The 19310-nt window shown below is 36.9% G+C and overlaps 1 protein-coding gene across 30 annotated transcripts in view; it reads right to left on the reverse strand.

Annotated features, from left to right (window-relative positions):
- The window catches only part of KIF16B (kinesin family member 16B), a 550717-nt gene that overhangs the window by 301930 nt on the left and 229477 nt on the right, over window positions 1–19310 (reverse strand). For 29 of the 30 annotated variants that reach the window (XR_011972556.1, XR_011972554.1, XR_011972560.1 and 26 more), the window contains 2 exons: window positions 17292–17374; window positions 15406–15494 (listed from right to left, as the gene is read on the reverse strand). Coding sequence is in view for 17 of the 30 variants with exons in the window: in XM_072634507.1 (XP_072490608.1) it covers window positions 15406–15494; window positions 17292–17374 (172 nt within the window). In the remaining 13 variants the exon portion in view is untranslated. Of the gene's footprint in view, window positions 1–15405; window positions 15495–17291; window positions 17375–18719; window positions 18775–19310 lie in introns of all 30 variants that reach the window. The other variant, XM_072634499.1, reaches the window with a different exon arrangement.

Below are 19310 nucleotides of genomic sequence, written 5' to 3' on the forward strand. Positions count from 1 at the left end.
GGATTACCCAGACACCATCAACTGGTCCTTTATGATCTCCAGGAGCTGGAAGCCAGGAGAAGTGAAGAAGAATCAGCACAAAATCTAGTCAAGGCTGCTACATTATGAAGTATTTCTCCATGACTAGTACCACATTATGTGACTTTCCTCAAATGGCTCCCACCTTTGATCCTCTCTTCTGGTTTATGTTATAAACTCTGTCATCTGTTTAGTACTCAGTGCCTGGGTATTTCCTCTATCTTGGTTCGTCATAGGCCAGTTCAACAATTATGACATGCCCTGGTCAGGATAATATATTAACGAGGAAAATAACACAGAACCATGGGATCATAGATTTAGAGCTGGAAATGACATCAGAGGTCATATACTTTAGCCCCTGAATTTTACAGATAAGGAAGGTTAGTGCTCAAAAATAATCCTTCCACCACAGTGTCCGTCATGCCTCTTTCAGAACAGGCCTCTGAATTATATGAAATACAATGAAGAATGTCCAGAAAAGGGCAATTAAAGAAAGACTTTGAACAAAGAAACCATGAGAATAAAAGTTAAAGAGGAGGAGAATCCTTCAATCCCATGCCTTTAATAATAGTAATCTCTTATACTTACAGGGATAGTGAAGAGACATGATTTCATTGGGGTAGGGAACTTCAGATCAGACAGCTCATTCTATCGATACCAGCCAGTACCTCCTTATAACTTAAAGTCTGAGAGAATTGCCTAAAGCACTGAGAGTGAACTTGTGTGGGATCCCACAACCTATATGGACAGAACTGTATCTAGAAGGGAATCTCATTTAATTCTCTCACTTTATATATGAGGAAACTCAGGCCCAGAGAATTTAACTGACTTGTTCATGGTCATGCAGACAGACAGTAAGCATCAGAGGTGGCCTGAATCCAGCTTTCCCAAGGTCCAAATCTCTATTCATTGTGTCTTTCGTCTTAGATTTACACAGTTTTTACAATATTTTCATACACATTGTTTCATTTGATCCCTTATATTAAGGAGCTTTTATATCTATGACCTCATTTTATCTTTGTAACAATCCCATGAGAAATGGGACTAAAGTATTGTCATCTTTATTTTACAGATGTGGAAACAAAGCTTGAGAAAGATTCAGTGATTCATTCATCCATCTAGTTAGTAGTGAGCTGGAAGTGGAGTCTAGAAGACTCCCAGCCCAGGATAGTTTCTGCTAAGTTACCATAGCATTTATCTGGAATCATCTCCTTTTTTGTACATACAGTGTCTCCTCTCAGATCTCTGGGGAATAGAAACTTGCTGAGGGGAAAGAACCGTTTTGCTTCTGGTCTTCTATGTTTAGCATAGTGTCTTGCACATAACAAGTAGACATAATTACAAAGAATTCTATTTTTTAGAATAAAATTGAATAGACATCTTCTGATCCAAATTTTTCCATGTTTATTTAGTAACAATAATTGGCATTTGAACCTGAAAGGTAGGTCACGAACATATAATTACTGTTTAGTGAATTTTATTTGATGTCTTTTGTTTTAACATTGCCTAAGTTTCACCTTATGCTCCCTAAATAAAAAAGTTATTTCTTCTGCTTTATTGAGGGGGCTAAGCCTTGAAACGACTGAGTGACTAATCTAAGGCCATACATCAAAGCAGGAAAACTGAATAGAAATCTTTTGACTTGAAGTCAAGACTTTTATTAATTACAAAAAAGCATTCTAAGATGTTTAGTTGAGCTTGCCAACACAAGAGTTCTAGTCTTCTATTTAGAAATCAAGAACTGTAACTTTTAATCTATTATTTTCAGTCCCTAAATCATTTTGGGCATTCAAATGTCAATGAGACCAAAACCAGACTGGGGACTGTGCATTGTTTTTCCACTGGCCAAGACTATAATCTACACAAAGAAAAATCCTTCCACAGCAACAACAAACACTGAAGGGCAGAATTTTACGAGTCATTTGAACACATTCTTACTCTTTTCATATTGTATGTGTGAAAGACAATATGCTAACATGTTCAGCTAGTCAGCACTTCTAATGTGTGTCTCTCTCTTATTACACAAAGCCATGAAAACTGGGAGAGGCTGAGGGAGGCTCCTCTCATGCTAGCTCTTTCAGTTCTTGCACAGCTTTATCAGTCCCTTTGTTATTTAGATTTCCAAACTAAGGCTAGATCTTCCATTTCGCTTATTCATTGATGCTCTTTTTTTCATTAACTTCTTCCCCTTTACCCTTCATAAAAATTTTAAAAATGAGAGAATTAGAAACAGCTAAAAAATGCATTCCATTGAAGGCAAAGAAATAATTCAGAGTGTAGTTCACAGGATAACACTGTCTCATCTTGTGCCTAATCTCACTGGATGCTGTCTTCTTCAAGTGAGGTCTTTTTCTTTTATGCTAAATAGGTACTGATTTCCCTAACACAGGCCAAGTAGCTATGAACCCTCCCAAACCCTTGGGGGCACCTCGTCTAACAGGTCACAGAATAAAACTTTGAATATCTCAGACCCCGATTAGCCAGCCTTTGCAAGAAGCCTTCTAGTGATGGGGCAACCTACTCTCTCCTCAGGCAGCCCACTGTACTTCTATATAGCAATTTCTAAACTGCCAGCAAGTCTGTCTTTCCAATTGAATCAACCTCCTTTCAGCTTTCACTCACAGTGCCAAATTCTACCTGCAAAGGTCAAACAGAACAAGTCTAAGTACCCTCTAGCATTTAGAGTCAGCAGTTATATTTCCCCTAAGTCCTTTCCTTCTTCTCTACTTCATCCTAAATATTCCCAGTTACTTCTACCAGTCCTCATAATGTGTACTCAAAATTACATCATTTCCATTGCCCTTCTTTGGATGCTTTCCAACTTATTTCATATATATATATTGATAATGTTTAATATAAAATTTTGAAATAATCTCTTTGTTCTCTCTGAAGCAAACTCAGAGAATGCCTCTTCCTATGTCAGCAAAAGCCAGCCAAAGCTGACTCTGCATTCCTTGGAGACCTTTAACCTATGACATATCTTGAATAATTGGTCTTTCCTTTGTATCTTATTATCTATAGACACATACTATGTTATGACATATCTTGAATAAAGGTAAAGAAAATATAGACATCTTAGGTCCCAATTTCTATTGAACATTGTTTGCCCCTTCCTGTGTCAGTTATCTGTGGTGGGATTTCCTTCCTTGTCACCGAGACATATGTTTACCCAGCTTGGAATCTCAACATTTGATTGACATTACTTTGTTAATTGTCTTGTCTTACTAAATTTATGATTTGTTCAACTAGGAGAGTTCCTTTCTCACGGCAAAATGTATATAAGCCAGAAGATTTCTGCACTGGGTAGCCAGAACATTTCTGGCTCCATAATGCATTATGTAACTGTTTTCTTTAATAGGGAATTGACCAATTAATTAATTAAATCATAAAATGTATGCAATTAGCCTGTTACCTTTCTTAACCAAGTTTTCAGGTCAACAATATATATATATAATATATATATATATATATAATATATATATATTATATATATATATACACACACACACACACACACACACACACACACATATATGTATACACACACACACACACACACAAGAGAATCCAAGAGGACAAAGTAATCAACACTGTCAAATACTATGGTGGTCAAGAAGAATGATGAATACGAAAGAGACTTTCATTTTGACAATTAAGAGATCACAGGTAACCGAAGAGGGCAATTTCATTTGATGTCAGAAGCCAGGTTATAAGAAATCAGATACCCTGAGTTTAAATGGCTGTCTCGGGAATTTAGCTACAAAGGGGAAGACAGCTATAGGATGATGACTGGTGAAGATGGAAAGATTGTAAGGTATTTTTTTTAAAGGATGAGGGAGATATGGGCAAATTATTCTTAGCAGATAAGAAGCTAGCAGAGAGGGAGATACAGAAGATGAGAGAAAGTGGGGATGATTGTGAAGAAAACTACTGGAGAAGAGGGGAAAGGATCAGAGGAATATGTAAAGGAGTTAGCTTTGGCAAGGAGAAGGAATATCTTTGAGAACAGAGTGAAGGAGAAGGCACAAAGAAAAGATTCTGGGTGATATGAAATGAGGAGGAAGAATAGAGAAAAATGGCTTCAATTTTTTCAGTGCGGATGACTGTATGGCTTCAGTTAAGCAATAAGTGATAGGGGTCCTGTAGGGGTTTGAAAAGATTAGAGGTGAGCTCAGTTATGTGGGGGAGGGGAGGAAGGTAAGAATAGAAAAGGGATTTTGTGCACTTTAAACGACACCACAAAGCATTAGCAGCACCATTATTGGGCATTTAAAAGAAAAGAGGAACAACAGTGACACACATTAGGTAAGGTAGAATCAGAAATAACTAAACTAGATATCCCAGTGTTAAATAAACCCAAGAACATAAATTACTTGGGGAAGATGGTTTCCTGAAGTAACTTTAGGGAAGAAAATTAGAAAATAGTTTAGCAGAGAGCAGATATCAAGAAACATCTTTAGTCTTGCCTCAAGTTTCACTCCACTCCATTCATGCTTCACACAACTACTGCAATTGTCCTAAAATGTAGCTGTGACCAATTCAATGCCTCCCCCTCCCCCCACTACACTCAAATAAACTGTAGTCAATCTCTTCTGCTTCTAGGATAAAATATAAGCTCTTCTGTTCATAGTTATAGCACGGCCTGGTTCCATACTGACTTTTGCACCCCACTGCCCACTGTTCTAAATACTTAACACTCTATGTCCTATCTGTGTGCTTTTATCTAGTCTCTGGAATGTTCTCTATCCTCACTTCTTGTGTCTTGCAAGCCCTGGTTTTCCTTCAAGTTTCAACTCAAATTCTTCTTTCTCATGAGGCATTTCCTGCCTTCCACCCACCCACTCTAAGTTCCCTACACCGTCAATGTTAGCGTGTATTTGCATTATATGTGTTTTGTATGGTCTTCTACATGTGTTTTCATGTCCTATATATGTACATGTTTTCTCTTCAATAAATACGTAAATTACTTGATGGAAATGAACATTTTCACCTCTGTGTTTGCATCTCCCATGTCTAACACAGTGCCTGGCAGATAATAGGTGCTTAGAAGAATGTTTAATCCATTGATCTACACCATATGCCACAATATGTTTAAAATGGAAATGTGACCTGAATATAAAATGCCTCACCATTAAAGCATTAGAAGACAACCATAGCAAATGCCTTTCACAATAAGGTCAGGGTAGGGTAGAAATTCTTAACAAAAGAGACAGAAGATACCATAAAAGAAGAAACAATTCACTTTTACTACATGAAATTAAGAAAATTTCATAAAATATCATATATGCAATTAGAATATGGGATGTGGTCAATAGAGGAAAGTCTTGCATCAGATATTTATGACAAAGGTGTGATATCCAACAACTATCTAACACAGGAACCTACCGCAAAAGTCATTCACCACAGGTAAGTGGTTCGAAGATATGAAAAAAACAATTCGCAAGAGAAGAACTTCAAAAAATAAAAACATTTAAAATGAGAAGAATTTCAAACTATTAACAACCAAATGCAAATATGTCCCAAATAATTCACATTAGGAGAAATGAAAATCAAAATAACTCAGAGATCTTACCACACATCCAGCAAATTGACAAAGATGACAAAAAAATGGAAACAGTGTTGGAGGAGTTATACCAACATGTAAATTAATAAACTAATTTTGGAACAGAGAAGTCACTTGGAATTATATTGAAAAAAATTTAAAAATCTATACCCTTTGATCCAAAGATCTATCCCAATGTGACCTTTTATATTCAAGTTGGCTGTGTAATTTGAGTTTATTTTGATATGTGGTGTAAAATGTTGGTGTAAACCTAATTTCTATCAGTTTTCTTTCCATTTTTTTCCCAGAGGTTCATATCAAAACTAAGTCCTTCCTATAATATATTATGTTCTTGGTTTATCAAGTACTGGTCTACTATGTGAAATTGCTTCTGCTTCTAAGTTATCTAATCTGTTCTGCTGATACACTTTGCTGTTTTTAACCTATACCAAACAGGTTTAATGATTAGTGCTTTGATGTAGCATGCTATGGCTACTTCATTTGTACTTTGTCATTATTTCCCTTTTGATTCTTGACCTTTTTTGTTCTTCTAAATGGTTATTATAATCTTGTCTAGTTTAGGCTAGCTCCTATACTAACGTGGAATAGACTATACAACATACTAAGGTGGAATAGAAAAACAAACCTCAAAATGCTGAGCTATCATGTTATATAACATTCCCCAATTTGATCAGTTACATTTCCTACTTTACCTGTTCTCTTTCTTGCTAAGAGTGCTTATCTGTTTACACAGGATATCACAAAGCTGTCCATCTTTTATAAAGATGACACTACAGAACTTTAGACCATATGTGATTTGCATGTTTCTCCAGTTAAACAACAGGTCCTTCTCACTCTTACTAGTCTACCATTACAAAAGGTACTTCCTTATGAAAGATCAGATCCTGGTTACAAATGCAGTATGGGCCAAGGAATGGAATGAAGTTGGCCTACATAAGTACAGATGTACCACCTTAGCAATTGCCTAACCAAATGACTTGCAGACACTAGTGATAAGTAATGGAGCAAACAAGGTATGAATTTTAAAGTTAAAACCATGCTTCCATATAAGGCTGAGTAGAAAAGGACATTTGTCTTCACAACAACCTGGGTAATATTTTTTTTTTAAATCTTTGATCCCTCATTCCATGTGAAGTAGTGACACTGGCTCATTTTATTTACCAATTAAGTTTTAGAATTATTTCCACAATGCCTAGAATACAGTGACAAAATACTACTCAGACAAAGCAAATCTAAATTACGGATTCTTGTTTAAATTCAACATCTTATTTTCTTTTCTATCTCTGGAATCATACAGTGCACAGCAAGCTTATAGTTTAAAAGGGCTCACTATGGTATCATAGTCACTGATAGGGTGAAGAACCAGCAATTAATGTTAATCTATTATAACACAGACAATAAAAGATAAAACCCACAGGCACAGTGGGTTCTACTAACAGTTTTTCAATATCCCTTTATCTTAATAAGCTATTTAGATTAATCTATAGCAATCATGAAGTTAGTAAATGGTTCCTAAAAAAGAGAGGAAAACTGAGGCCAAAGCTGGAGAAGCAAAGGAAATGGGCCTTGCCACAAACCTAGAATCTGAAAAATAGCGGGACATTATGGAATAAACCACACAATAAATAACCATCAGCCAAAACTCACGGAGACTATTAGAACTGCTGAAACCCTAAATACAGCTAGACATGGAAAACACTTCTGTGCTAGAGGCCAACAAGAAAAGGAAGAACAAAACTTAGAAGCCAGCAATAAAGCACAAAGGAAGATGAAAGAGGAAAAAACTGGAGTTACGAGAACAAAAGCTGGATTCTCCAAGTGATGTTTTTCTTACATTAACATAGCAGAAAGAAGAAGGTTTCTGGAAGATGCCTAGGAGCAGATGAGGGGCAGCTAGGCGGCACAGCAGACAGAGGCTGGACCTGGAGTCAAGAAGACCCAAGTTCAAATCCAGCTTCATTTAGACATTTAACAGTTGTGTGACCCTGGGCAAGCAATTTAACCGCTCTCAGCCTCAGGTTCCTCATCTGTAAAATGGTGATAGCAGCAACTTCTTGTCTAGTTATAGTATCTTCATCATAAGGCTTCTAGCTGTCCTGTTGTGGGAAATCAACTTCATCATCCAAATGCAAGTTTATGGTTAATGCAGAGCAAAGGCAATGGGCAGGTGAGGAATTTCTCTTTTATTTTCAAAATGGAAATGAATCCAGAATTTATGGAATTTCATTTATGACACATTCAAGAGGCTGTAAGAGATTCTGAACCTAGCCAAATCAGTCACCTGTTTCTAATCCCAGAGCAAAGTGAAGGAGAACCACAACAGTCAGCTTAGTCTTTTCTTAAAGACATTGTGTCATTAGAGGGGGGTGTGGGGGGGGGCGGGGCGGGGTAGAGAATGTTTCTCTTAGAGGGAAATTACTTCCTGGCAAAGAGTTTGACTGGGCTCTGGTCCAAAATGAGGCTGGTGCCCAAAGGAAGCAACAGGGATACCAAGTCTCATCCAAAAATTTTCTGGCACCAAATGGCCATGCATGTATGCGTACAAATCATGGATTTAAAAGAAAATTAAAGTGGTAGCCAAAAACAAGTTCAGAAAACCATAGGCCAAATGATGAACTTGACTTCATTAATCTGTAGGAGTTGAAAACGGATTCTCAGGTGTCAATATAACATGTGACTAGTTTTACTTTCAAATGTTTTGAAAGATAAAGGTAATTTATTTCATGTTGATTCAGAAAACCTTTTGATAAATTATTAGTACTGAAGAAAAGAAACTCTTTCCATCCTCTCTCACCTATCACTTCTCTATTTTTTTTAAATAACTGGCTGCTTTGGGAATAAAATTGGTTTCACTGGATAAGAAAAAAAATTTGAAAATCAGACACCTTCTCTTGGGAATCTTACTTTGTTTGGAATTTGTCTGTAAGATAAGATGAGGAGATTTTTACTTAAAAAAAAAATACCCAATAGGATTTACATCCAGTTATGTATAAAAGTTAAGAAGGTCCCCAAACATGATGAAAACGCAATAACTTAAAGGGCCCCCAGTCAATTTTCATATTAAAAAGAGGAACTGTAGAGGAAATAGGGGCCAGCAGCAAAGACACATTAGTTGAGGAGCAAATACTGGGAGAGGTAGCATGGGGGAGTGAGAAAACCCTGCCCTACCAACAAGTCTCAGATCATTCATTATTAGTTGTGTGACCTTGCGGAGGTCATCACTGAGCAAGTCTAAACTGTAATTTCTTTCCTGAATAAAAAGATGATAATACCTGCCCAACATCACGTAATAACACATCATGGGATATCTAGTAAGAATCAAATGAGATACTTGATGGGAATATGAGCTGCAAGGAGGCAAGCTCTACACAATGCAAGGCATTGTTTTTTCCACTAGATTTCAAGTTTCTGAAGGGCAAAGATTGTGTTTTCTTTCCTTCTTTGTCTATCAGAATAGCTAGAACACAACATGTGTTTCATAAATGTTGGCTGAAAGCAATTGGGTATAAGCTTTAGTAACTCTCATTATTCCTTGATGAACCAAAAATGCCTGAGGTCATAGGGAGAGCTTAACAGAAAGAGGATGACCTGAGCTGTCATCACCCATTACCCTGGCATAGTCAAATAGGTAAGTAAAGGTTTGCTTATCTAACCATAAAACAACAGGTTAACTGTAAGACAACCCAGTCTAACCAGATCCAAATGCACCATCCCAAGAGAATGAATTTCTTTTTTCTTTAAATGTCCAGCCTCCTCCAAAATCCTTCTCTGAAATCACATTTTGGTAATATCTGTAGTTTCTTAATGGTTATGCCAAGGAAGGCTAACATCCCGAAGATCTTATAAAGTGGAAAAAACTTTGAGCATAGGACAATGATAGACTGTGCATCTACAGTGAAAGAACTAGTCCGGTCAGAAAAGTTCATAGCCAAGTTGGATGTAAGATAAACCATTTTCTGGCCACCCAGAATGAGAGGATTCATAATTTTATGAGTAGATAGGAGATCCACATAGATAGTAATACAGGTCCTTGGAGAACTGAACTATTCATAGGGCAGAAGACTGCAACTTGCAAGCCCTTCACTAAAGCCCAGGATACCAAATAAGGAGTATCTGCATGTAGTTTGAAGAACTCAGAATCAGGCTTACCTCTCCTTTGTGCACTGACTGTAAAGTTAAAGGACAGGAAAGTAGGGAAGAAAAGACAAAATATGTATTGGCATGTTTCACAGAACTTTTCTTCTGGTTAAATCCAATGAAACAATGATTCTTTCACTAACAACACATTTTCCTACTTCAAGTATTGCAACTAGCTCTCCAGTGTACTATGGATACATGTTTCAGTTATTAGTTCTTATTACAAAGATGTCTAGTTAGATTAAAGGAAAACACTAAAGTTGAAATCAATGAATCATTCTGAATGTGTGCTGAAGTCACTTCCAGCACTCTTGTCTTGGGTATAGTCTTCAGAATCTTTAACCATTTCCAAAGGAGGTGGCTTCTTAAGACTCAGTGTCTTAAGGCATTGGACTAAAGAGTTCTGGTGCTGGATCTTTCAAGACCTAGCTCTGTCACTTCTGGTGAGTTACTTCACACACATCACTTTCCCCCTTCCCCAGCCATCATCCTTTTCTCTGCCCCGCCCTGACTTACAATTTTCACATCTGTATAGTGTTGGTTTTGGCAGGGGCAGGTTATATGATTTCTGAGGTCCCTTCTGGCTCTAAATTTTATTACTTTTATGACAATTCTTATCACTTGTTAATTCAAATAGAGAAACTATGTTATTTCAGATTCATTTTCAGTTCATAGAAATAGACTCATTACAACAAAATTCTACTGTGACCAAAATTAGATGCATATTAAACCATCCTGAATCACGCTGCATATTCTGGTCTTTTGAGACAAAGCATGTACTGTGGCACTCCTTAATGTAGCTTTAGGATTAGCATATGTTTAAATTCTTTTTGTGAAGGCTAGTTTGTGGTTTTCCCTTTATGAATATCAGAATATTTTCCCCAATTTAACATGGTTCAGAAGCCAAATTTGAGTAAAAGGGATATAAAAAGGCCAGTAAAATTATAATTCTCTGTCATGCCTCCTATTATACATTTTAGGTATGGTCAGTAATTTTGTATGTTCCAATACTTTCTGTAACTAAAATAAAATATTTTAAAATAAGCTAACTGTTAATTACAGGGGGTCTTCCCCTTAGTACGTACTCATTAAATGTTTAATGCGTTGAACTGAACAAAGCTTATACAAGGATTCACTTAATTCTACCAAGAAGTTTTGATCTATTTCTCTCTATCACTATCTTCTCTATTTCTCTATCCATAACTCTCTTTATCTCTATATATAGATGTAGATTTGTGTAACTTATTCAATTATCATTCTTCTTCACATGTAGATTTGTATGTATGTATGTGTGCATGCACATGTATATTTGCCCATTGCCTTCAAGATCAAACTTCCATACCCTGGCATTCAATATCATTCACAATCTGGCTTTTCCCTACCTTTTGGACCATCATCCATTACTCTCCAACATAAACCTTCCACTCAGCTAAACCTGTCTACTCAGTGCACCACCCCTGCTACCCTCATCTCTGGCTCCTTGAATTTTCTCATCCACATAAAGCAATCTAAGTTACTTGTACTTCTTTGTTTCTTCAAATCTACTAAGCTCTCAAACAGATGAAAACTATTATATAAAACCTTCCCAACCAGTGAAGCAAAAACTATTTCTTGCCTCATCTAGATAGGTGGTTAAGACCAAGTATGTCACAAAAATAAAAGATTTAACTTTGATCTGAAGATGTGAAATAAGATGATATTATAGGTCAATGCAAGTATCGTGACCAAATAAGCAACCAGAGCTGAAGGAGACAAGACAATACAAAATGAGGAACAGTAGATCTTTGGAGGCAATTTCCTTTACTTGCCACCACCTTCCTGTCAATGGTAGCCTTCTAAACTAGAGACATATATAAATCATGCCCTTCTTCATTAATGAATGACTAAATAAAAACATGCATACTTTTTGCTAATCCTTGGGCATACAAGCAGTAAAGTCACTGAAGTCCCTAGTCTCAAGAAGCTCAAGTTCTAACTTCAGAAAGTTCACTTCTAGGACAGAGGGAGAGGCATAAAAGTTCTAATAAAGCAGTGGTAGAGAAGATGGCAAAGTCCAAAGGTCATTAGACTAATTAAGTAGATCAGATGACAGTGTCAGGAGGATCCTAGGAAACCAGAGGTAGGGCAGACGGTAGGGCCTGGTATACTTCAACTTCATTGGAAGGAACAGAGTTATGGATTCTCATCTCAACAAGTCCTAAGAGCAATCAAAAGTCGAGACAAATGAGGGAAGTGTGGGAGGAAAAGCAGTCCTCTGGTGGCAGGTTCTCCTGTATTCAGACAATCTCAAATGGGCTCTGGAATGTGGTGGTAGATTGTGCATTTGGGTTTCAGGCAGCTTGAACATCAACCCCTCTATAACTTCCTGCTCATTCTATTCAATTCATAATTCATCTTGTTCCAAGTGTTTCATTTATGTGTTCTGTCCTATACCCATCTGACTGTAAATTTCCTGAAGATAAAGACTCACATACCATTTCTTTTATACTCCCCACAACATTCAGCCCAATGCTGAAACCCCAATAATCAATATTTCCTGATTTATTTTTCTCCCAATCTAGATGATCTATAAGCAATGCAATTTCATTCCTACTTGTCAAGCTGTGGGCTTGACATCATTTTCACAAGTTTAGTCTCTGAATCTAAAAATCAAATATTTCAGTTGGCCCCAAGTAACAAATATGATTTTCATTGCTCTTCCATTGTGAACTATGATTCTTAATTTAAGCTTGAAAATCTCTGTACGTGCTACATTTGTAACATTTAAAATAAGAAACAAATAGCAGAAATATAGCGTTAATTTAGTATTATTTTGTCAAATCACTGGAGCAGGAAACTGCTATTGTTGTTCAGTTGTTTCAGTGGTTTGCCATTTCCTTCTCAAGCTCATTTTACAGATGAGGACACTGAGGCAAAGAGGGTTAAGTGACTTGCTCAGGGTCACATAGCAAGTAAGGGTCTGAGGTCAGATTTGAACTCAGGAAGATAAGTCTTCTGACTCCAGACTCAATACTCTATCTACTGTGCCACCTAGCAGCCGAATAAGATATCTACTTATTTTTTTTTCAATAAAGCAATGTAAGTAATTTTTTCAATTGTGTCGCGACTCATAGAATTTCTTTTATAACAAGCATTAAAATAAGGGTGAGAGCAGTCTGCTCACATGACATCTGAATAATAAATTTTGCATGTGCCTGAGATCAACAGAGAAGACTCTTCTGTTAAGCCATGAGAACAATATATAATACTCAATAGTAAATATGGAAGCCATCTTCTATGCAGCCTTAATAATTGAGATGAAGAAAGACAGTACTAGCAGACTCATGGCATAGTGAATAGGAACTGAATTTGGAATCTGAGGCACCTGTGTTCAAATTTTACCTGAGACACTTACTACCTGTGTAACCCTGAGCAATTCAATTTAAAGGAAGACAAACTTCCTCTAGTCTATCAAAGGGCAGTGCCAAGACATGAGAGGACTATCAGCTACCACTAGAGTGGGGAATCCAGGACCTTCCTCTTCTCCACCTCAACTCTCACTGCCAAGCTCCTCCCAAGAAATGGACACTACCTCTTGGTTGGAGGCTGAACCACACTCCCCCCACACCCAAGTCCACCTCTTTTGGAGATCACCCAGAACCTGAATCAACTGTTACCTCCATTCAAATTATTATTAATTAGCCAGAAACCATCTGCCTCAGCACTCCTCCCCAAGGTCCTCCAAGTCTCATCATCTGACTATTGCTTTACTTATTGGATCCTAAATAGCTCCTGACCTTACATGTCCATGAAGCTGAACCTATCGCAGAATGTACACAGAATGTAAATTCCCCAAGTACAAAATTGCCCTGCTTTTGTATCTGTATATTAGGTGCTTAGTACAGTGCACAGAACACGGCTTTTACCTTTCTCTGAAAGTTCAAAAAGTGGTTAGGAGAAAGCAGTCTTACTGAGCATGATTTTGGAGATAAGCCACTGACCTGAACTATTTTCTGTGAAATATCCCACTTCAGAGAGCTTTCTTCCCTACACACTATGTGTGGAGTTCTTTGATAAATGGCAACCTTGAACCTGGGAACATGACTTGATAATAACCTGTACCAGAATGACCCAGAATTCTTGTATTAAGTTTTTGCCTTGGAATTCCATTCATATGAAACACTTGGGGATTTGGGAGGATGATTTTTTTTTGAAGAACCCTAATAATTATGCAGTATTTTAAAACACACATTCTTGTGTACAAAAATTACTGTTAGACATCTTCCAAGGCACACAGTCAGATCCTGATTTGATGGAAAGATAACTCTCAAAATGTTGAAACCAACTTAAACTGCCAAAATCCACTTGAAGTAACAGACACTGAAAGTGGTAATAATGACACAGGGTAATATTTAGATAAAACAATCAGTCTTGCGTTCCATATGGGTTTGGAAAAGCTCTAATACAGAAGTCAGAACCATTAATTTAGTTAAATAATATTAAACAGACATGAATAGAGTATTTAAACTGGAGTCTTCCTTACTGATTGCTAATATTTAAACAAAGTAAACTTGTAAGCTATTTTATCTTGGTCATGGGAGGGCACATTTTCTAGAACTGTTCAAATAGGTTTAAAAGACATAACTAACATGGCAGCAAGTCCCTTCAAAAGTTATCTTTCATCTAACCATATGCATACACTCTCAAACATCAAAGCTGTAATCTAAAGTTCACTTTATGGCAACTGTACTAAAATACAAACCTATACCACTAAATCGTAAGTTCTACAGCTAAGGAGCTATTTCTAGTTTTCTTTGACAAGTCAGCCACTGATGAAGAGTCTGATATTCCCAGGCAGTAAATCTTTGCCAAAAGTAAGAGAAAATGTGCTGGATTAGGTATCAGGAAGCCTGAATTATAATCCCAATCCTGTCAAAATTACTGCTTCACCCAAAATAAGGGATGGATTGGATGATTCCTACAAAATAGACTGGATGCTCTAAATTTCACTATACAAATACATTTACTTGTATAATACTCACACTCCTTGTTAGTCATTATTTAGGTAAGGCATTCATTCTATGGGGCCTCTGGGCAGTACTTAATTCACTTCTGTGTGAAGAACTAAGTGGGTTTTTCATGACTTCCAAAAGCGGAGGTACCTGTGAGCCTTCAGATAAGTATGTTTTTAGGTTTGCTGATCTAGCTCTCATAGATAAATAAGCTACTTCACGAATGCCCATTAGATCCTTTGGCACTCTCAATCACTACAAGATTTGGCTCAAACATTCTGTGTCAAAGTCCCTTAGTTACACAATTTCTGAGGGGCTCATAGAATTACAGAGCCTTGGATGTTAGAAACAAAAGAGCTCTCAAGACATCATCCCTTGCTTTCAGGCACAGAAAAGATTTTTTCCCCACTTTACAGGTGAGGCAACTGAGGCTTAGAGAAGCTCAGTGATTTGATCATAATCACACAGTTTCTAAGTCGATTTATTCAACCATTGTTCTCAATCTCATTGTTTCCTCATTGTTTCTCAAAAGGTGAATACTAGTTTTAGTGTTTGGCATGTTCCTGGCATTGGAACCTAGGAAATCTACTCAACATACTTATTATCTCAACTGTCAAAAAAACTGAAGATAACCCCATAACACTCAAAATAATATTGCACATAGTAATTCAAACTGTAACTCTGATAGTCACTTACCCTGGGTTATACAACATGACAGCTGAGAGATTCTCACATGATTTTGAGAGGTCAGTCATTGACAAACTGAAGGAAGACAAAAGTCCACTCTAAGAACAGAGCACAAAGCATGTCTGTTAAACTTTTTCAATAATCAAAACCCAGCGCATTTATATTATCTAAACAGCCTTCTTATCGCTGAAAACCAAGCACACAAGTGAGAGCTATCACACTTCAAGTTTTTATTTTCTTGGTGTAGGTACTGGTTGGCCCAAAACAGAATGCAATTTCTCCATGCCTGAGTGGAAAGTCTACGTGAGCTGCTATCTGAAAAAAATGTATCACTTGGAGGCCAACAAGCAGTGCTGAGAAGTCTCTCTATTTAGCTAGGCTGGACCTTGGTCATCAGACACAGCTCATCTCTAGGCTGTTAAAAGCTTTCCCAGTTTGGTTAAACCTGCCAGAGCTCACACATTCTGCTAGCAAGAGTCTTCAAGAAGACCAGGACATCTCCATACCATAAAAAGACTTTCAGTGAAGGGCACAAATATATTTTCCTTTTTAGAATTAAAAGTATTGATATATATGAGGCACAGAAATAATGTATGCCCATATGCAACTACTTTCCAAACCAAATTCCCCCGAATCATTAAAGTAGGCACTTGGTATTCCACAGGGACAGATTACAGAGGGCTCTATGGGTTAAGAAATTTCCCCTAATACTCAAAATAAAGATGGGGGGAGGATTAAATCATAAGATTCTAAAGTTAGATTTGGGAGCTGGCAGGCCATTTAGTTGTACCACCTAATTGTATAAATGAAGAACTGAGATCTAGGGTAACTTGTCACATGTTACCAGGAGATAAATAGGAAAGCTGAGATGTATACCCAGATTTGCTGCTTCCAAATCCACCATATTTTTCAGTCACCATCTGTCAAGGTAAGGACAGACTTCCAACAGTCTGGTGGTTGGTGTCCCTGCCTCAACTATCTCCCTACTTGAGATTATTAATCACTTCAAGTCAAATCCCCTCTATTCAATAAACGCCAATGGCTTCCTATCACCTTCATGATCAAATATAAAGTCATGTCTGTCATTCAAAGCCTTTTACAACCTTTTACAAGTCCCTCTTCTACCTTCTCAGTCTTCTTACACCTTATTATCCCTTGCAGCCCGCATACTCTGTGATCAGACACTCCCACTCAAGATTCTGAGCATTTTCACTGACTATCCCATGCCTGGAGTTCTCTACCTTCTCATCTCTACCTCCTGGGATTCCTGGCTTCCTTCAAGTCCCAGCCAAAACGCTATCTTCTATAACAAGCCTCTTCTTATATCTGTAATGCTAGTGCCTTCATCCCACTGATTATTTCCCACTTATCCTGTATATCTCTTGTTCATACATAGCTGTCTTCAGGTTGTCTCTCTCATTAGATTATCAGTTCCTTGACAGCAGGGACTGTCTTTTCCCTTTCTTTGTATCCCCAGAATTTAGTACAATGCCTGGCACACAGTAAGTGCATAATAAATGTCTACTGAGTGACTGAATGAAATTAGGTAGTTATTATCTATCATACTCATAGGATTCCCATTTTTTGCATGAAAGAAGGGCAATTAATGCACCTGGTAAAATTTGGACTGTTAGGAAGAGCTGAATTATGGAGGTTAGAGTGTGCTTTGACTACTACTCTAGATGATATCTATCATCCTCCCCAAATGAGTAAAGAGCCAGGAAGAGAAAACTCATAAAATCAGCACTGCCTCACAGAACAGAGGCACAGGCCCCTGGCTCCACATAGCCTCCTCCTTGACTAAGTGAGCAGCTCTAATACCTAGGAGATAACAAACATCTCCAAAATTCAGATTAGTTACAATGTTTCCCCTGTAGTAGCTTAACGTCTCTCACCTTTCTCTTTTCCCTAAGTTTGGCAGCTTCCTTGGGGTGGTTAAAGCGAAACATGTTGGTTCTCCCAAGAAGTATAACAGCACCTAAGAAAATAAACATGTCGTTATTAACATCTAATATACTCATATACTTAGTGGGTGGAATCTGAAGTCAGATTTCTACAACTGAAACACAATCTCCAGTTAATGATCAAAAGAGAAAAAAGTTTTGTTTTTGGCAATTTAACTTATTAAAAAACTTTATAAAAATACAAAGATTTTGCTTTTCCAGTTATATTTAAAAGCTCTGAATGGTTTTTAGGCTTCTAAACTGTAATGGATTATAGTTACATGTGAGAGAAATGATATATCCAAGACACTGCCATATAATGAATATTATGGTTTTTAACACTTGGTATCTATTAATCAACTAGACTTTTAATTAGTCAAAACTTATTTTGTGGACAAAGAAAAAAGGTGCCAACAATGGATTTTTTTGGTAGCAAAGAACTAGAAACAAAGTAAGTGACCATCAACACAGAAATGGCTAATAAACTGTGCCATAGAAATATAATGGAATATTATTGTACTCTAAGAAATGATAAGTATAAGAAAGTCAAAGAAATATTACAAAATTAAATGAACTTGCAGAGTCAAGCAAGTAGAACTAGAAAAACAGCATATACGATAATCACAAAAATATAAACAAAAAGAAACAAGGAAATAAAGTTGAACAATGTTGGAAAAGAGATGAAGAAATATTTGCACCTCCTTATTTTCGGGGAGAGGTGGGAAGTCTTTTGCAGAAGAGTGCATCCACCATTTCCTCAGCCTAGTTTGGTTTAACCACTTTTCTTCTTTCCTACAAGAATACATTACTTTATAAACCCACCACCACAACAGGGGGGAGTGGTGAGAAGGATAAATCCAGAAATAGCTGCGATGTAAAAATATAAGGTATCAATTGAACTTCTCAAAAAATAAACACTTCCTTCATTTACTGATACAATTCACCAAAACTACATATATTCATAACACATAAAACAATAATCAATTATGTCAAAGTCTAGTCATTACAGCTGATCTGTTTCTTTTTGTTGTTGTTGTTCCTGAAATGCCCAGAGACAGATTCAGTAGGCCCCTTATGTACATTATTGAAATATTAATGGAAAAAAATGGAATGGTATTTCACTCACATATTTTATGGTGTTTTAGGCCACCAAGAATAACTGTGAGTCGTATGTCTCAGAAAATGTACAAAATAAACCTCCCCCAAAAAGCAAAGCCCCCATGTAGCTTCAGGCTATCTCTTTTACCTATCCCCAGTAAACTATTGGTTCAAGAAAAACTATGGTATTTACATGATGTTGGACATGATATGATATGATCAAAGGAGAGCTGAACCTGAAAGTAGAAAGAATCAGGCTCTAGCTCTGGTTCTGCCACTAACCTATTGCATAATCTTGGACAAATCACTTCGTTTCTCTGGACCTCAGTTTCCTCATCTGTAAGAAAAAAGGGGGTTGGATTGATATGAGCTCTCAGGGGCCGTCAAGAGCTAAAGTCAAATGAAATACTCCTTGATTAATTGTGAATCTGATTAATCATAGTGAATGGACTTTCTGTAAAATAGGAACCATGTTTAGCCCATAGTAAAATATAAATAGTGTGTCTTCTCTAACTACTTTGTGCATAACTACTTTATAATTTGCATATGCTTATACATGTACATGTTGTTTCCCCTAACAGACTGTAACCTCTTTGAGACCAGAGACTAAACTACTTAATTTGTAGAATGGTGGCTGGTATACAATAGACACTTAATAATGCTTGATGGATGATTAAAAATATACTTCTCTTCCCAGTGACTGCTTTAGAATTTATAAACTACCTGAAAATACACATGTAAATTACACTAAAAAAAAATAATGCAAACAGAAAGCTGAAAAAAAAAAAGAACCACTTTTGTGTTTAGGTAAAATTCAATTGAGTTTTGACACCATGTCTGGTTTCTAATTTTGGATTTCACAATGTGAACAGC

This window comes from Notamacropus eugenii, chromosome 1 (assembly GCF_028372415.1).
Source record: "Notamacropus eugenii isolate mMacEug1 chromosome 1, mMacEug1.pri_v2, whole genome shotgun sequence".
Lineage (NCBI taxonomy): Eukaryota > Metazoa > Chordata > Mammalia > Diprotodontia > Macropodidae > Notamacropus > Notamacropus eugenii.